At 35.2% G+C, this 18,806-nt stretch overlaps 2 protein-coding genes and 1 long non-coding RNA gene across 3 annotated transcripts; all 3 read left to right on the top strand.

Annotated features, from left to right (window-relative positions):
* The first annotated feature begins 6,283 nt into the window (after positions 1–6,283).
* On the top strand, positions 6,284–10,678 carry LOC146139349 (serine/threonine-protein kinase/endoribonuclease ire-1-like). Its single transcript, XM_083392169.1, has 9 exons — positions 6,284–6,340; positions 6,466–6,598; positions 7,269–7,328; positions 7,397–7,535; positions 9,380–9,525; positions 9,610–9,745; positions 9,884–9,916; positions 9,978–10,111; positions 10,201–10,678. Exons 2-9 carry the CDS (start codon positions 6,509–6,511, stop codon positions 10,552–10,554), a joined length of 1,092 nt encoding a protein of 363 aa, XP_083248295.1. The 5' UTR covers positions 6,284–6,340; positions 6,466–6,508; the 3' UTR covers positions 10,555–10,678.
* A 1,879-nt stretch (positions 10,679–12,557) lies between these two features.
* LOC146139348 (serine/threonine-protein kinase 17A-like) lies at positions 12,558–16,128 on the top strand. The gene is made up of 7 exons (XM_083392407.1): positions 12,558–12,626; positions 12,780–12,841; positions 13,006–13,159; positions 13,232–13,282; positions 13,345–13,486; positions 15,303–15,481; positions 16,111–16,128. Exons 1-7 carry the CDS (start codon positions 12,558–12,560, stop codon positions 16,126–16,128), a joined length of 675 nt encoding a protein of 224 aa, XP_083248533.1.
* A 289-nt stretch (positions 16,129–16,417) lies between these two features.
* On the top strand, positions 16,418–18,486 carry LOC146139347 (uncharacterized). The gene is made up of 3 exons (XR_014501380.1): positions 16,418–16,652; positions 17,891–18,024; positions 18,363–18,486. It is a non-coding gene; the product is annotated as an uncharacterized LOC146139347 (long non-coding RNA).
* The last annotated feature ends 320 nt before the right edge of the window (positions 18,487–18,806 follow it).

Here is an 18,806-nt window from a genome sequence, read left to right as displayed (position 1 = left end):
CCTCGAAGGGACCATTTAGGCAGTTGGTTTTTTGTTTTTAGCTAAGTGTAATCTTTTAGCCGACGATAGCTTATTTCATAGGTTCCAGGCCGCGGTCCTGCCTTACAATTTTTTTGGCATTAAAGTAATATGTCAGACAACCACAAGTTAAAAGCATTATCCTCTCATAAAAACATTAGTCCTAAACTTTAGGTAACAAAGCTACATTAATAGCTATAAGTTCGAACAGAATAAGAACGTTTAATAGAAAATTTATATTTTAGGAACAAAACATGTCACGGCCTAACCACATGTGCCAATAACCAAACGTCACGGGATAATATTGGCAATGGAAATAGCAAGATACCAGCAACAGAGAACAGCCAGGATATCTTTGTGGTATCTTGTGGAAAGTAAGTATACATGGCAGGGATGGATCCTAGGAGTCACTTGACCATCCCCCTTCCACCCAAACTGTAGGCTATTTTCTGACTATTTTAAATGCAAAAATGGAAAAATTTTCGCGATTGTCACGACTAAGGTACTACAATGTCCTGTGTCCTAGAACATTTTCATAAACACGTTTTAGCCCAACGGCGTCGTGCGTCTCATTGCACACCTAAATTTTTTGTAACTTAAACAATTTAAAGGCGTTTTTTCAAATATTTATAACATCTTTGTGTATGGCTTTTGTGTGGAATGTATAACACCCTTCCAAACAAAGTTAAACAAAAAAACGAACTTTGCAGTGTTCTTTTTTGTATGACGTCACGTTTAAACGTAACTTCGTGCAGTCATGCCTGAATTTTTTGTTCATGAGCATCCTAGACAGAAATCGTTCGCGCCTGTTATATGTTAGGTCAGAGGTTCCCAACGTGGGCGGTACCGCCCCCTTGTGGGCGTTGGCGAGTTACAACGGGGCGTTTTGGGTCTTTTTCTTATTTGGGGGGCGCTGAACGCACATAAGAGGGCGTTACGTAAAAGTACTTATAGCAAAATTTGATAAAAAGTTCACATAAAAATAGCAACAAACAGCACTGCAGGTAACTTTAACCTTAAATGGCAACTTCCGTACTGCGAACTTGTACTAGTTTTCCGACCATTGTTACGTAATAATTGGCTTTCCTATGTTAAGTTGTTGGTTGCTGTTGCGTTTCACCGTTTTGTACGCGGAAAAATGTTTGCATATTTAAAGCAGGGTTCGCCAACCTACGGCCCGCCGCCACTTTGACAACTAGACACGAGTCTCTTTTTGACTATTTTCACTTAGTACGGGCGAAATGATCTTTATGCGACCAGTTTGTTTACGTTTTGGATGTTGTTTTTACTCTAGTTTAGTGCTTCTTTATTACTGTTGCGCCATGGAAGTCTGTCAAGTGTGTGGACAAACGGAAAACGTATTCAAAAACATTGACATATATTTTTTAACATTTTTTTATTTTTTTTTGGCAATGTAATAAAAACTAGCAGAAAAAATTTTAAATATGCCGCTATACCCCTAAAAAAGCTCGCTTGCTTCGCTCGCCCACACTTAGAACATTAACAAACACTGATTTACACTATTTATTTAAGGTTATCGCGTTTCCTAAAAATACTAACATTTTAATAACACAATTCTTATTTAACATTTTGTGCGGCCCGCAGAAACCTTTTTGAGTTTGGTTGGTGGGGGCGGCTAGAAAAGTTTGCCGATCCCTGATTTAAAGTCTTGGTAAAAGTTGATTTTTTCCTGGTAATGACATAACTAGGTGAAATAGGTAATGATATAACCTGGTAATCTCCCATAGTGAATGTATGTTAGACAACCTAAAATATGACTGACACACACAATAAAGTTTGTAAATGACGCGATGCGACCATTAAGCCATACTGTTAGTTAATTGTGCAAACTTTTGGCGCAATTTCAGACGTTTTGCTAAGTTTTGTCACAATCCATCGAGAAAGGTGAACGTTTGGCCAATTTCAATATGACAGTTATTTTTGATTTATGTATAATACACTAAAATTGGGGCGTCGCATAATTTTTTGAAAACTGTCAGGAGCACAAAAAAGTCGAAAACAACTTCCTTAGTGAGATTGTCTACCTGCAGTGCTGTCTTCCTTGACTATTCGACATGGTGCGACAATAGCAATTAATTATTATATTAATTCCTCCCACTGAAGCGTACGGTCGCATTATATTATTTTTTAAATAGGGGGTGATGTTGTATTCGAACACGCTAACAAATAAAACGAAAAAAGGCTAAGCAATGGGTATTTCGTGTTTAACCGTTCATTTGATTCATCGTTATTTTTGTTTGCAGCAAACCTTCTACATTACTTATCAGCGATGACATCGTCGCTCACATCGTAACAGTGCTACTCAATAGTAAGTTAGATAGTATGTTCCTATGCCAACAACTATATAGATAAACGAAAGTGTGCAAAACGACTGCTGCCTACTCAGGTCGCTAAAACGTACATATACACAATGTGTAATCTATGATCAAACTCTTCCGAAGTCCTACTGACCAACGATAAAGGCACCCTATATGTAGTACATAAGATGCCTTCGGAGAGGCTTATCGAAATCAGACAACCTGATCAGGATTATAGTGCAAGCAAGGCTAGACTAAAAAATAACTAGCCTGCGGTAAGGTTCAAACTCATGAGCCCCGGTCATACCGTAGCTCTACCAACTGAGCTATACGCTAAAGGGGGAACATGTTGAGAAACAATCATAGCAGCATTGCCAGTTGCATTATGTGCCCACCAAGGCATTAATAGTTGTCCACTTTTAAAAGTTGTAAACCTACCGGTTAAATAGGACTTTTCAAAGGGGTTATTTAAATTGTAGGCCTACTGCCGTCAAATTTGTTGAGGTCAAACGTGTCGTGCAGCATTTTCCGCGTTGAAAGTAGCACTTTATTAAACTAAATTAAACTTCATTAATGCCATGGAAATGACGATTTAAAAAAAGAAAGGCTGCCCTTTCTGGTACGCTAACAAAAACCGGAACACTTTTGTTTCAATTGTGTAGGATCCCGAAGCAGCCATTAATACAGCACAACTCGAAGTGTATATTTTTACGCGTGATAATAAAGTTTGCGTAAACTAACAAAAAATTCAAAAGTTCATATTAATATTTATTCTGAGTTTCAGGCCAAGTCCTTTATAACGAGAGTTTCGCGAAACCAATATGGCTTAGTTGTCATGACTTCCCCTATAATACAAAGGGTAGGAATAACATTTTGAACAAAACCCTGTGTCATTGGGTTCTGATGTTTCAAAGACGGAAGTAAATATAGACAAGCTGAGACAGTAATGTGATATCACTACAATAACAAACACAACATCCACTGTGCCAGTGTATTGTCCATAGAATGGTTACCAGAGGGGTAGTATTCCTGCTCTGACGATGGTATAATAAGCTATATATGCGGTAGTCAGTATAGTTTGATTCTAAAAGCACAACGTACGATACATGGTGGATATATGTTGGCAATCACTATAAAACGTTTTGCGAACAAATTAAACAACAATAAATAGGGGGCAAAACAGCACTTTTTTTAACCCAAAACGTGTAATAAAATCTGCAAATTACACATATTTGTGCTTTTATTGTACCTGAGTAAACTTTAGTTTTTAACCAAAAGCACATTTTGCGACAAAAAATAATAATTATGGCGTATTTAAAGCAATTAACCACCAAGTATATGTTTGAGCGCTACAACTAACGATAAAGTCATAGTAATTTCAGCTTCCTTTTAAAAAATCCCGTAGAAAATTGTGCTGGTGGTATATTGCAAAATATACTACACATTATTCTTTCGGTGCCATTAAACAAACAGAAACTATAGTTAAATAAACGAGGCATGCTATATTGGATTTCTTTCTTATAAATTATACTCAAAACATTTATGATTTAATTTATTTTAAATTAATAAAATAATTCTTTTAGCGACCAATCCTTGCCTTTTTTTGCTGTACTTTACGGTTAGAGTCTAAAAGCACTTTTTGCCCTAGTATTGTTTAATTTTTCTTTTTAGGTCTGATGAAATTAGCATTGCCGGAAACTTTTATGCTGTTTATGATATGCAAGATGGTTTACGATCTGCCGTATGATTTTAACTATTTGGTAAGTTATTTCTTCCTAAGGAGTGAATATGTCTGATCTAGAGCCAGGGGCTGTTAAAGGATTTTTGCTTGGAAAGCACATGACAAAATAACAGGAAATACCTCACCGCCCCTGTCTAGGGCGTTTCTCATACACTCGTAATACTTCGCTGAAGCACAGGCTTCATTAAATTATGCCGCGCCGAGGTATTTTATCGATAAGAGCTTTCCACATGTCGTTCCTAAAAATAAAGCAGTGCTTAAACCAGGTAATTTTTTTAATTAAACCTATAATTATGGCACCTGCTAATATCTATGGTTAAAAACTTATTTTGTTTGTTTGTTACTAACCTTTTAAGTTAAAAATTTGTCGAAAAACAGAATGTAACAAATAACTCAATATAGAAAGGTTCTAGCGGTTCTTGCGATTGATCCTAGCGATTAGAACAACCCAGTATATGTTAGATCAGTGTTTGCCAACGTGGCGGTACCGCCCCCTTGTGGACATTACGAAGTTACAGGTGAGCCTTTTCTTGATTTAGGGAACACCGTACCCACATAAGGGGGCGTGTATAACACTTTGTAGTATCACGAAAAATGTATTATTTAAGCTTGTATATTGGGGTAGCCAAATAGAAAGAGACCAAGTGCGTTATTTTCCTCGGTTAAAAATAACCCGAGTCCAACTCCAGAGTTCGACTCCGGCCGAAAAAATAAACCCGAGTCCGACTCCCGAGCCCCGAGGCCGACTCCGGACAAATGTGCGATTTCGTCGGGTCCCGAGTCCGGCCCTGACTTTACAACTTTTATTTCAACCATTTACGAAATTAAAATAATGTGGATATTCAGCAATACATTCTAGGTGTGTCGTATAATTCATTCACTCACAAAACATGGTTGGAAAACATTCCATCATGTGTTATTCGGCCATATTAGTTTTAAAAGTTGGTACTGCGCATGTCGGACTTGGGACTCGGATAGTTTTGCGTGGTCTTACTCGAATCCCGACTCCTCGAGTCCCGAGTCCGACTCCGCAGCCCTGTTTGCAACCCACGGTTGTCTAAGCATGTAGCCCCGTACAATATTATTTTATGGGGCGTAAAATTGCCTAATGCAGCCCATTTATATCCTAGGATTAAAGTAGATAAAATACAATCAACGTATTGTACATAAAACCAGGAAATGTGTAGATTTTACAGAAATTGGTTCCATTTATCTCACTGGTCTGTGACTATAGAGTGTGTGTAAATGCTGTCACAGCTATTTTCAATGCTGCTACAGCTATAGTTTTGAAATTGCATTAAAAGTGGCAAACTAGTCATTAAAATGATTAAGTGCTTACATTTTAACAACTGCTTGCCAATAAGATCAAACTGTATAATGAATTAAAAAAGCAACAACTGGCTTAGATCTTTTAATAAACTTGCTGTTGTTATAATTTTCCATTTTTACAATTTCAAAAACAAAAAACTCCTTAACGTTTGGTTAAACTTGAACGACGAAGATTTACTAAACTTGAACGACGAAAGATTTACTAAACTTGAACGACGAAGATTTACAGTTAAAACATTATATTGCATATTATTCATAACAAAATTTGGATAAATTTTAAACTGAACGTCTATTTTCAAGATTATTGTGAATTTTGTAGAATATTTAACTTGAAATAATTTTGACTTTCTTCACAACTTAAAAAACAATCGCCCTACTGATGCTATTAGATTGCTATTCGCAGAGAAAACAAACAACTGAAGAATGGAAGGTACGGAATTGCTGCCAAACAACCAAACAAATGGACCGAGTTATTCTTAAGACGGACAACAATGGTAAGGTGTAGTTCGTGAAAGTGCCTGAAAATTGGATTTTAATAGCTTATCTGTTTCAGTTAGTTACGGTTTCGTTTTTATTTCTAACTTGCTGTTGCTTTTAGTGGTTTTATAGCTTTGCGTAAAACCGCCGCATTAGATTCGCACCAAAGCAACGCTTGTGTTTTGTTAATTAATTCTATAGCAAGACCAAACATATTTCATGCCAAATTAAGGAATCCACTTTTGTGTATAAGAAAAATCCAGAAATTCCTTTACTGGCATGAATGCGAGAGTTGTTCTTCAAAGCATATTAATGATAGGTTTGGTAGCTTTCCAAAGGCTATGAAAAGGAACGTTAACATATACTCAATTTGTAAAATCATTCATTTATTTTTAGTGCTGGAAGAATTTGATTTAAACCGTGACCGCATTTCATCTAAAAAGAAGAAAATCACATTGTAAGCTTGCAGACAGGATGTAACCCCGCAAAACAATATATATATACATATATATATATATATATTTGATGTAATTGTAGATTACAGTACTAACACTGATATATAATAAATAACAATACGTTCAGCGCATATTCAGCTTCAACGGGACGTGCATATTGCGTCAAAGCAATGGACGAGCTCCTTACTGACGACTTCTGGCAGGACGTACAAAAACTTAAAAAGCACCAACATAAAAACGTAGTACAATACTACAGTGGGGTGAGTATAAGAAAAGTAGCAGTTTACACTACGTTCACTCTAGTGCACCGTAAGCAAAAATATCTGCCATGAACTGTTAAAATATGTTTCCACCCAAAACTAGTTAAATAATATAATTATTTCAGCCCCCTATGGATGTTATCACACCTTTTCAACGTGGGCGAAACAAAATTATGCCAATTCAGTCTAGTAAATTATTTTTGTTCCGACGATTTTTGGTATAGGCTAATATAGTACAATCGCACGGTATTAATACCATGTCACCTTGTTTATATGTTTTTTTTAAATGTGTTTATATATTGATGCTGCATGGAAACATTTCATTTCAATACAAAATGAACTTTAACATAAAATAAGAAAAGAGTTAATATAAGAAAAAAAACAGTTACGTTTTCGGGGTATTCTTATGAGAATGACAGAGTACTGCAAAAAGGTTGACAAAACATGAAGGTTTGGAAACCACTGAGGTAGCATTTGCATTTGGGGTTGTTTTAGTGCTTCGGTTAAAGTAGAATTACAGAAAATATGATGACTTGAATGCGGCTTATGTTATGGGTTTGGTTGCGTTAGGTGTTTTATTAGGGAATGGGTTTGAGTTTGTTGCCCAAAGACCATCGCACAAATCGGTCATCTTTTAAATCAGTTGATAAACTTACATACTACATTTCAGAATGAGTGCTTAACAACGAAATCCATTACGATGGAATCGTGCATTACAAATTTGGAAGATGTAAGTTATTAATTGTTTTTATACCACTTTGAATGTTAGCCCAAACCAATTGTTCGGTTTATTTACAGTACGTTAGAAATGTATATTTTGATGAGGATGAAGGCAAACTAGACCAAAGAAATGCAAAAGAGTATCTAAGAATTGGTGCACTTGACATTCTGAAGCAAGCTTGTGAAGGGCTGAATCACCTCCATGTACTTTACATAGGTAGGTGGTTATGTACAGTTTATAGCAGGGGTAGCAAACCTTTTTCGCACTGCGGACCGGTTTAAAACTGAAATTTTGTCGCGAACCGGCCTTTCTAATCAAACATCAAATTAACAAGCAATAAAACTGGTAAGAAACGTTTTAATAAATCATAACTGATCGGCGTAGCTTAAAAGTACTTACAAACAAGAAACTGCGCTAGCAAACCAAATTAATTCATACTTTCTATGCAACCTGACAGTAAGTTTTTCCCTTTTGCTATTGCTCCATTTTTCGTTTTTTGCGCGCGCATAATGGCGCGACGCATCGCACAGGCACAATCACTAATTAGGCGCGTTGCTACGCGCCTTCCACGTAAAGAATGCCATTAACTTCTAGCCGTTGGGCCCATTTAGTTGCTACATGCGTCGTTTCTCTACACCTCCAACAAAAACAACAAATGTTCAGTAATGAGGGATTACAACTCGGATTCAATGAAAACGATGAGCTTGCTTTGCTGCAACAAGTTATTAAAGTTATAGAAAATAATTACGTTACGTCATAAGAAAATCTAACATAAAAATAATATGATAAATTACGAACGTCAGGCCGACACCTGATAAAATATAAACTTACTCACAGGTTACGACCTTTTGGCGGACTGGCATGATTACGCGGCCTGATGGTTGTCTGCCATTGGTTTATAATAGTCATTTATGCCATCGAGAGATCTCTACTGCTTTATAATACAACTTAAAATCCACAACGACTACGTAGAGTTAATAAATTGCGTCACTAATAAAACTTACTTTAGTTAAAGCACCACAAAGGGGTGGACCGCACCCTTAGTTTATTGGTCAAGTCGGTTTGCTATGACCGAGAAGACAAAAACGGTGCGCATACTGATCTTTTAGCTTTCGAATTATTGTACGGGTACAAAACGTAAAGCCACGCAGGACACGATTATAAAACCATGCCATAACAGACCAAACCAGTTATTATACAGCTGCAAAAAATCATCGCGATTTTGGTAACTTCGAACAATCATTTTTTTTAAATACACCCGTATGTGGATACCCTTCATACTTTTGTTGAATTGCGTAAATCGATTTTTTTTACCCACACAAATAATTAATCGCATAGACCAGCGTTTCTCAAAAAAACGCCATGAAAAGCTACCAGGTGCGCCGCGAGCAAAAGGAAAAATAATGTAGGTCCTATCATATAAAGCATATATTTTTTACTTTCCTATTAAGCTTAGCTTATTGATGCCTTACAAAACGCAATAAGACCTACAAAGCAACAATATCTAAATCAGATGATTAATCTACAATAGACTACAATAGTACGCCTATTAAGAACACCGACATAATAACTCCATATTCGCAGTAATAACCACGACAGAATAAGATCTAAAATAGTCCAGATTAATCGGAATTAGACTTAAATCAATGGACAAAATAACGTTTTCAGTCTTAAAGGCTGGAGTCACTTTAATGATATGCAACTATAAAACCTATATAATAAAAAATTGCAGGCAATTTAAGACAAATACCGGTACATCTCAAACATTTTGCTCTCTCTTCGCTCGTAAGGTGCGCCGCCACGTTTTTATACGTCTCTAGATGCACCACAAGCAAAAAAGGTTAAGAAACACTGGTATAGGCAGTAAAAAAAGATTTTCTAGCTTCAAATTGCTGTTATATAAGTTTGCATATCCTGTGTTATAAAGGGTATGCCTCACATATAGGTTTATCGAAAGGGTGTCATAGTTTAAAAAAATTACGAACCCCTGATATTAAATAGTTTGAGTTACGAAAAACTTGAAGTTGGGCGAAATACGATTACTTTAACTTGCACTCTAGTTCACAGAAATGTCAAGCCAAGCAACATTTTGCTCACAAAATCTGGAGATGAGGTAGTGGTGAAAATTTCGGATTATGCAATCAAGGGTGAAACTATGGTCTATATGGCTAAGGAAGTTTTCGATGATTCTGAAGAAAGTGTACTGGTAAGTTAACTTAATTATGAAGGAGTTATGTTTTTCGTTGTGTGAACTGTTCTGAAACAAATTTCTGACACTTTTCCTTTATAGAGTCCCAAGTCCGATGTATTTAGCATGGGTCTTATTATGTATTTTATCCTAACGAACGGAGAAGCCCCATTTGCTTCGACTGACGACGAACGACAATTTGGGAAAACGAATCAAAGTTTGGATTGGACGAAATTCGGTAATTAGAGCAAAGTATTTCAATAATATTACGTTACATCTGTTTTGTATCAAACGTTTGATAATATGCAGGTCTTGTTTTGTATGTTAAACGGCGGAATATTATAAAAAACCTAACAGCGTTTATTGATTGTTATAGATGCTGGTCAACGAAGAAAAGGCGAATTAAATGGTAAAATATTCGTTGTTAAATTTTAAAACTTCCTGATAGCGATAAATGTTCGGCTTTTTAGAAATGCAGTGGGCAGAATTAAGACACTTGATGCGGCAAATGCTGTTTGATGATCGGTGTAGGCGTCCTACTGCTGAACAAGTTTTGCAACATCCTTTGTTTTGGGATTCGCAAAAGAAAAAGGATTTTCTCGTTGTAAGCGTTTTTGAATTTTTTGCCCTAAGCAATTTTATTTTGCTCAGTGTGTCAGCCCTGCCTCATTCTGGTTAAACAATTGTTTTTAGGATGCAAGTGATTACATCCAAGAGCACTGCGGTGGGTTGTCGGCGAAAAAGTCAAACAGAAAGATTGTCAAAAAACGCAAAAATTCAAAACTTTTGCATAACTTAAACAACTACAATGAACTACTGCTGCCAGGCCGCAATGAGGGAATGGCAAAGTTTGAAATCACATACAACCAGCTTCCGCAGTTTGTGAAGGATGCCAAACCCAACAAACGCAAAAGCTGCAGAAATGTAGAAGAGCTTCTGCTGATCTTTCGAAACCAGGTTTTTTATTTTACTTATCTGTCATTAAATAACGTAAAACTGAATGAATGTTATAAGGTAACTTTGTTCAATGTAATAAACCAATATTAATTGTTGCAAATACTGGAATAATATACAAACTGTAGATGTATTTTCGTAAAAAAACGGGTTTTAATGCATCAAGCAAGGCATGATTTAAACACATTTAGACTTCTCACCGTGGCAAAGAAGAAAAATATTGGGAAGACTTGGTGAAATGCTTTCTACAAGGCAACGAGCATCTTTTGATACATGTGTACGAGACATTGAGAAATTTTGATGAAGTAAGTTTAGTTATAACCTTTTAAAACATCTTCATAATTTAAATAAAAGCTTCATTAAATAGGCCTAACTATATGAATGTTCTTTCAGACAGATTTCAGTGACGAAAGTGATAAAGATTCAAGCTAATGTTCGATTTGTAGCGAGTCAGCATCGGCCAAACATTACGATTTTTAATTTGTTTTTTTACGTAGTGCAATATTCTCCTTTTTGTGCTTATTACTTCGCGTTGTGTCCGAGCACTTAGTCCATAATCATTGTTGATAAAACAGCGTCATATATAGTTCCTTGCATCTTGAACATTTTGTTGTTGCATACGCTTTTCGTAAACTCTTTGCGGTGGCTTTATGCTTCCATACGCTTTTTATTTAGTTTTATGCAATCGAGTTTTAAAACCAATTCGTAACAACCAAAGTTGTTTTTAAATTCAGCGGCATTAAAATACCCCAAAACCATTAAAACTAAGGCGATTGTTTTTGACGGTCCAAACAATTTACACATTAGGTCAAAACTATTTTAAGCCAAAATCAATCAAAAATGCACATTAATCGTTTACAAAATTAAAAAACTTTAGTCAGCTTTTTGAAACTCTCTTTCAGTTAAAATTTGATCCCAAAAAATATGTGTTGAGTTATATTCAACGACATTTTAACTGTATGATATATTTATTAGAACAATATTCGGTATACGGAAGCTTGTATTTGGAGAAATGTACTGAACAGTATTTTCTGTTTTTTTTCGCTTGTTATTTGCAATTATCCCATTTCTATGGTCAATAACTAGGTCTTTGTTTATTTTGCACAGCATTTTCATAAAAAATAACGAAAATATGTTTGTCTTTTTCAAATGACAAAAATATCAACTAAGCATTTTTATAAGTTTTACATAAACCCGAAAACATAACTAATTTGTTTTCGACCGGTAGCCAGTAAAACATTTGAAACGTGTGGTCAACAATGCCACGACACTAATGTTGTACGTCAAACAATAATATGTTGTTGAAATTAATTTATTTCTAATAAGTTAAGATTTTGTCAAAAAATATATATATTTAGGTCAACATTTCAAATGTTTTAGGTAAAAATTTCACATTTTTTAGGTAAAAAATAATCGTCCTAGTAATGACTAATGAAATGTTCGTTTAGTTTCATTGTGTTTCCTATTTACGGTATTATCCACTTTCTGTATTAGGCTATGGCGCTGCCTATTAATTTTGAACTTTTTATATTGTGTTGGATATGACAAGTGTTTTCAAATCGCTGTGATTATTTAGCGTTTAATAACTGTATTTTGCCCTTATCATTGTTATGTTTTCGTTATTTTTTTTCATTCGAACTACTTTTACGTATTGTGTGATATAATCACTGTAATTTACGATTTTACTTTTTAGGCTTTCAGTATAAACCGTTAGATGGTATAAATATGTATATTAAATTTGTGACAAAACACACGCGAAGTGGGTAAATAAATTTAAGATGCTTTTTCAAATTGTTTCAAAATATAGACAAAATAAAACACTATACTTGTTTCTTAACTTCGTTGAAATAGTTTGGCGGAAAAAATGTCATCATAACATTTTGAATAGCCTAAAGTCAATCTATGAACAACTGATTCATTTTAACTTCTTTAAACAGATTTTTAATCAATTCAACACGTTCCAATATTTTCACAGGGTATCTGGTTCGGTTTTTATAACCAGCCAATTTACATTGATGTACCGGTATGCAACATATAGCATCTGTAATTATAAGAACATAACGGACTTTTTATTTATTGGAGAAGGAAACGCATTAATGACCTTTGAGGAGTTGCATTTCAACTCAGACCCAAGTGAAATTATTTTAACAACAATGGAAATCTCGGTATGTCGAAATATAGGTATCAATTAATTTTAAGTAGTCAAACGTAATGAGTGATTTATCAATTATCTAATGCTGTCACCGTAAACGTTTGTTTGACGTCTGTTGATTCCTCCAACTTACAATATTTAATATATCTAAGATGTTACATTTTAGATAAACTCAAAGTTTACATCTTTACGACAAATCTCCCAAGATAAAGATTGCTACACCATTCAGTAAGTCACCTACTACTCGTAGCTTATGTACTATAGAGATTTTAATTTCGTAAACAATTTTGACCTGAATTGCTATAATTTGCCATTTGAAATACATGAACAAAATGAAGCATTATACGTCGACCCTTTACAGTTTTTTAACCAACCACTGCTTTTCTCTCCAGGGCGAGTTCATTTCTTTCGGACACTGCGTTTGAAATGAAACCTTCTTGTGCCAAAATAAATAACGAACAGAGCAACAGCTTTTTGAAAGATGCCAAGAAATTGCAGATGGTTAGGGGCGAAAATGTCGCTATGTATATATTTGGAGCTGAAGTGGTAAGACTATGACCAATATGATTCTAATCATTTGAACATTGTTTTTAAGTTATAAGTCCTACACTTTTACAGGATAAACGCCAGATTTCCATAGTCGAACTCTGCTGTACGAACTTGCAAGATGTGAGCCATAAATTAGTTTTTATTTAAATTTGCGATATGAATGAAAACTATATTCTTTGCAGTGGATTGAAAACAAACAACAACGGATTAACACCAGTAATGGAGAGATTGAGGAAAACTGCCCAGAGGACTTTAACATTGATCCGCTTGATATTCTAAGGCAAACTTGCACAGGTCTAACCTGTTTACACGATTACAAAATCGGTGAGGTTCACTTTAACTTAAGTATTAAGACAAACCACCTTACCTTCATGTAAAGCGTAAAAGATAAAGTCCCGAGTGTGTTACAGTATTTTACCTATTGGGCTGCGGAGTCGGATAAAAATAACCCGATTCCGACCCCCGTCAAATGTGCGATTTCCTTGAGTCCGGCCTTGGTACTCGGGTGGTCTTATGGGGTCGTGATCGAGTCCTGGGTGTAATTCAAACAAACTTAACTGACTCCGTCGTGTATCCTCTACGCATCATTGATTTTAACCCTAAAGTGTGCGCGAACTACAAAATTATCATTTTAAACCTACTCACGCAGTTTTGTCAATTTTTTTGTAATTGGCAAAGATTCAATATTTCCTATTTATGTGTAATATATTCACTGTAAAACTAAGGTAAATAAATTCCGTATAAAAAACAGAGATTCTAGTCAAGCCACATAAACGCTTTAAAATTAAAGCTACATTTTTAAAGATTTTTTTAAAGCAGTTCTCCGCAATCTTTATTACTTGCGGCTGGCAAACAAAGCTAAAAAACTACGTATGCGTCAATATAAATTGTTTGTCCGACATATTGGTGGATGCAATGCCTGAAAGCAACAGTATACCCAAAATATATAATTATTAACAAAATACATGTCAGAAAAAAAGGAAGCGTGTATAATTAAATGCGCCGAGCCCGCAACGAAATGACGTCATACTTATATTTTTCTTTCAATTTTCTGATTTTACGGGCCCCTAAAATGTCTTTCTACTAGAAGAAATACCCGGCCTTGCCCAGGTAAAATAGAATATTTGCCAATTTTATTCTAACTGCTAAAGGACTACTGGTGTTGTTGTAACGTTGATATTTACAACAGTCCGAAATCTAACGAAATAAAACAAACCGTCATACCGGGGGCTCCTCCGTCACTATTGCATATTACGTTGCAACATGTCCGTGTAAATCTGTTTCGTGATATAGTCCACAACTATGAAAAAGGGAATGTGGCAATTAACATGTATTAAAAAAAGTGGTTTTACGGATAGCGTAACATCTTCATCAGAGGGCTAAATATTGCGAAAATATATATTTTCAAATGCGTAACATTTTACTTGCTTAATCGTTCCACTAAGTTGAAATGCCCTTTCGGTAAATATAAATTCCGTAATATGTGGTGTTTTTCCGCATAACGCGGTGATAAACATGCAACTTGCATGCTGATTGTGTCTTGAAGCATAGTTATACAGTAAATGCTTCCCCACAATAAAAGTAACACGTTTTAATAATACAGCCTGTGTGGAAGCGGCAACATACTACTGGCGCCGAGTTTTTTTAGTTTAGGGATGATAGCAGCCTTCTCAACGCCACGTGGTTTTGAAATGTCGCGATTTGACGTAAATTCGTGACGTCATATTTTAAAATTTTCATCTACAGCCGACAGGAATATCCTTGATCTCTCCCTCATAAAAATGCACTGGATGCTTTCAGAAAAATAATAGTGAACATGACGTAGTCGGCCTAATCATGACGTAGTGCAGTTCGAAACTTACCTCAGGCTTGTCTGGCCTTGCCCTTGCTTGTACTGCAATACTATTAAGGCTACTGATTTCAGGAATGGGCCTTTCTGAAGCACACGGTATATAACTATGAGTATACCCTAATCGTTGTTCAGTACTAAACGTAATTGAAAAAAAGCGAAACTTGTCTTTCCTCGATGTCCTTACACTTAATTTTTTTGCAATCACACTGCATCAATTATCGCATAAAAAGGCCAGAAAATGTGTTGTTGATAAATGAAACCACTTTAGAAATAACAACCCTCTTTTAGTTCACAGGTACCTAAAGCCAAGCAACATTTTGCTAACCAAGAACGGTTGCAAGAACAGAGTAGTAGCAAAAATTAGTGACTTTGAAATCAGTAAATTGTGGGACGTGAAGAAGAAAACTGATGATAACAGCAAAAAATACATAGCACCAGAAAAGTTTTTGACCAAAAAGTCGAGACCTGTAAGTTACATATTTTGCTGAACTTTATTTAGTATAGAGACGAAATGTAGGCCTACGACAGAAAAATTAATTGTGATAGTGTTAAGGAGTTTCATGTGCGATATTTCGAATAACAAACTGCAGTTGTTGTAAATTGTACCAATTCTTCTGTCAAGGTATATACATACAGGTTCCATTAAATTATTGTAAAAAGGCAATTCATGCCGTAAATCATTTCCTTTTCGGTGATCTGCCTTATTGCAAGGGTTTTAACTTATGGGTATTTTCCCATAATGAAGGACGACACCCTGAAAATGTTTTTCTTTTTCGGTGATCTATTTCTTTTTCGGTTATCTACCATAGTGTAATGTTTATTTGCACGTGTCAGAGCAAAGGGTTGTACCAACCAAACGATAGCCTTAGATCATAACAAAACAATATAAATTATATAAGTTTATATAAAAAATAGCTCTATTGATTCCAAAGGCCCCTAAAGTTGAAAGTGCGAGGTAGATTTTGAAATTTAATTTTCCAAACCATGGGAAAAAATACCAGAATATTTACAACTGCACAGGAAAAGCTTACGAAATAAATAAAATAAAACTTCTGGCAATTCTGTTTGCTATTTAATGCTTCAACGTCCTATACAGATTATTGACAAGTTATAGGGCAACATAATAAACCTCATTTTTTTTCCTTTATGTTACACGTACAATGTTCTACAAGCGTTCAGTGTCTTCACTCCACTGAACACGAATATAACTGCCAGAAGGTCTCTTTTGATTGATACGCCTTGTAGCGGCAGCTTTATTGCTTGACAAGTTCGTCTACTCATTAAGTGCTTTACCAGGAACTTGTCCACTAATATAAATAACTCGCTATATTGTATTCCGTTATTCTAAAATAACTCTACAAGAGTTAGCATGGTTCTGTTAATGATATGTGTTCCAGACCCCAAAATCGGACGTGTTCAGTCTTGGCGTTGTCTTCTTCTTTGTATTGACTTGTGGAAAACTTCCACATAAATGCAAAATAAAATCCCATGTACATGGAAAGGTAGAAGAACCGGAATGCTTTCAAGCACTCGGTAAACTTAATCGATGGCTTTATAACTTTAAAGTGATTTATATCTATTTTATGTGTTTTTGTATATCTTCAGACGACTATTCAAAGAAGCAAGCAAGTTTAACAAGTATGAATTGCTTTTATATAAGTAAAGAATAATGTTATTTTTGATAATAATTTTAAATATCAGTATAGGCTACATTATAATCACGGCTAACATCTACTAGGATGACGAAACAAGCAAATTTCCCTGTGATGCCACAGCCTAATAGTTAACCACGATAACACTCTGTTCAGTGACGTCGTAGTATTTTACTACTCACAGTTCTTTCGGCAAACTTTTACGTAATGCTTCTAGCGAAATTCTTGGCTTAAATCATTTTGTACTGCCACAGTTGTGAATAAAAGCATACAATATTGAGCTTGCTTATTAGCATCAAGATAAGTAGTTGTTCTGAACAAAAAATTAGATTACCACAAAAAATATAGATAAGTTCTAAAGTTTGATTTCGCATTTAATTTCCGTTTTTAGCACAAAACGTTCTTACGCCTTATTGTCTAAACCAGGGGTTTTTAAACTTTTTTTACCTCGGACCCTAACATTTTTTTTTTGGCCTCGCGTGGACCACAAAAGACAAAAAAAATTAAAATGACGTCATGAATTTACATCACAACACAAATAGACTTCATAAGTCTGCTGATTTCGGTCCAAAAATGTGAAAGTATAATGGAGTCTCAATGCATTCAGTACAATACCGTTTTATTTATAATTAAACTGTTGTGTTAAATTAGTGGTTCTCAAACTTTTTAGCTTGCGGCACTTTAAAAAATGGTAAATATTTTGCAGCACACTTTAAATAGAACAACAATAGAGTAATTGTACAATAGCCTTTTAACGCACGACAAAATTTATGTAAATGTCTCAATAATATTCATTTGTAATGAATATTGCGTAGTTAAGTCTAAAATGTTTGCGTGTATGCCTATTGGTAAAACATATAACTTATTTTCGAAAATTACAAAACGTTTCGCGGCGCACTTGACAAACTCTCGAGGCACACAAGTGTGCCGCGACAGAGAATCAATGCTTTAAATTATGTTTAGTTTGAATTAACAACCGCATGCATTAATATACAGTCATACCATGACGTGTATAGACTTAAACTGAAAGTTCGCTTCATTGATTACCACGATGTAGGCTGCAAATTACCTTTTTAGTTAATCAGATCGCGATTACTGTACTTGTAGATTACATTGTTTTCACAATCCAGGGAGCGCTTAAGATTATGATGCTCTGTTGTAACATATTAAACAATTTCTGTCTAAAGAACAACTAGCCATATCGCTAAACCTTTTATCTACTAGAGTCGCAGTGGGCAGAAGCCAGACACATTATTCGAAAAATGATTGATAGAAGCGTCAACAAGCGGCTAAGTCTGAAAGAAGTGAGGACACATCCTTTGTTTTGGGGTTGGAAAGAAAAAACGGATTTTCTACTTGTAAGTATTTATTATGAAACCCACTATTCATATATTTGTTATGCCATTTCCGAAAAACTTACTGTAATAATTAAAAATGTCATTAAAACAGAGTGCAAATTAAATAGAAAAATTCTAGGCCGCAGGCGGTGTCCGAAAAAATTTGCTAGCTTATAAAAGCTCTTTCATGTTCGGCATGAGAAAGTTTAGGGTTAAAGAGTATTGGCCAAGACTAGATGTTATTTCGATTACACATTACACCCATAACTCCACGTTTATTGGTTGAAAAGCAACGCTATACCTCAATACGAAAATTTAACGTCTTGTGATGAGGCATTATTTTTACCATATTTGTTTAGGATATTTATAAGGAGGAAGTGGAGAAGCATATGGTAAAAGACGAGAACAATGTTAAACGGATCGACTTCCGCAAATTACCCCCAAAATTTTGGAAGTACAGTGAACGGCTTCTTCGCGACGGTGTCAAAGACGCATTGAAAGAGTTTAGCATTTCAAAAGAAACACGCTTAAAAGCTCTCTATTCTGACCGACAAAATGTAACGACAGATGCTTCGTGCGTGGAGCACAACACTAACTACAGCAACGTTGCAGAATTTTTACGTGTGTTCCGAAATCATGTATGTACAATTATATTACAGCTTTAAAGTAGCATAGAAGTTACCACTTTATGTATCTTATATATATATTACAAATGTTCCGCATCTCAAATTTATCTGACGAAAGCTCACCGAAATTAGTGTGTGCATAAAACATAGGCTCGGTGAATCAGAAATATTAAGTGA

The sequence above is a fragment of the Ascidiella aspersa genome, chromosome 6, assembly GCF_963924565.1.
Source record: "Ascidiella aspersa chromosome 6, kaAscAspe10.2, whole genome shotgun sequence".
Lineage (NCBI taxonomy): Eukaryota > Metazoa > Chordata > Ascidiacea > Phlebobranchia > Ascidiidae > Ascidiella > Ascidiella aspersa.
Note: the sequence above shows the minus strand (reverse complement) of the source record. Positions and strands in the feature narration are given on the sequence as shown.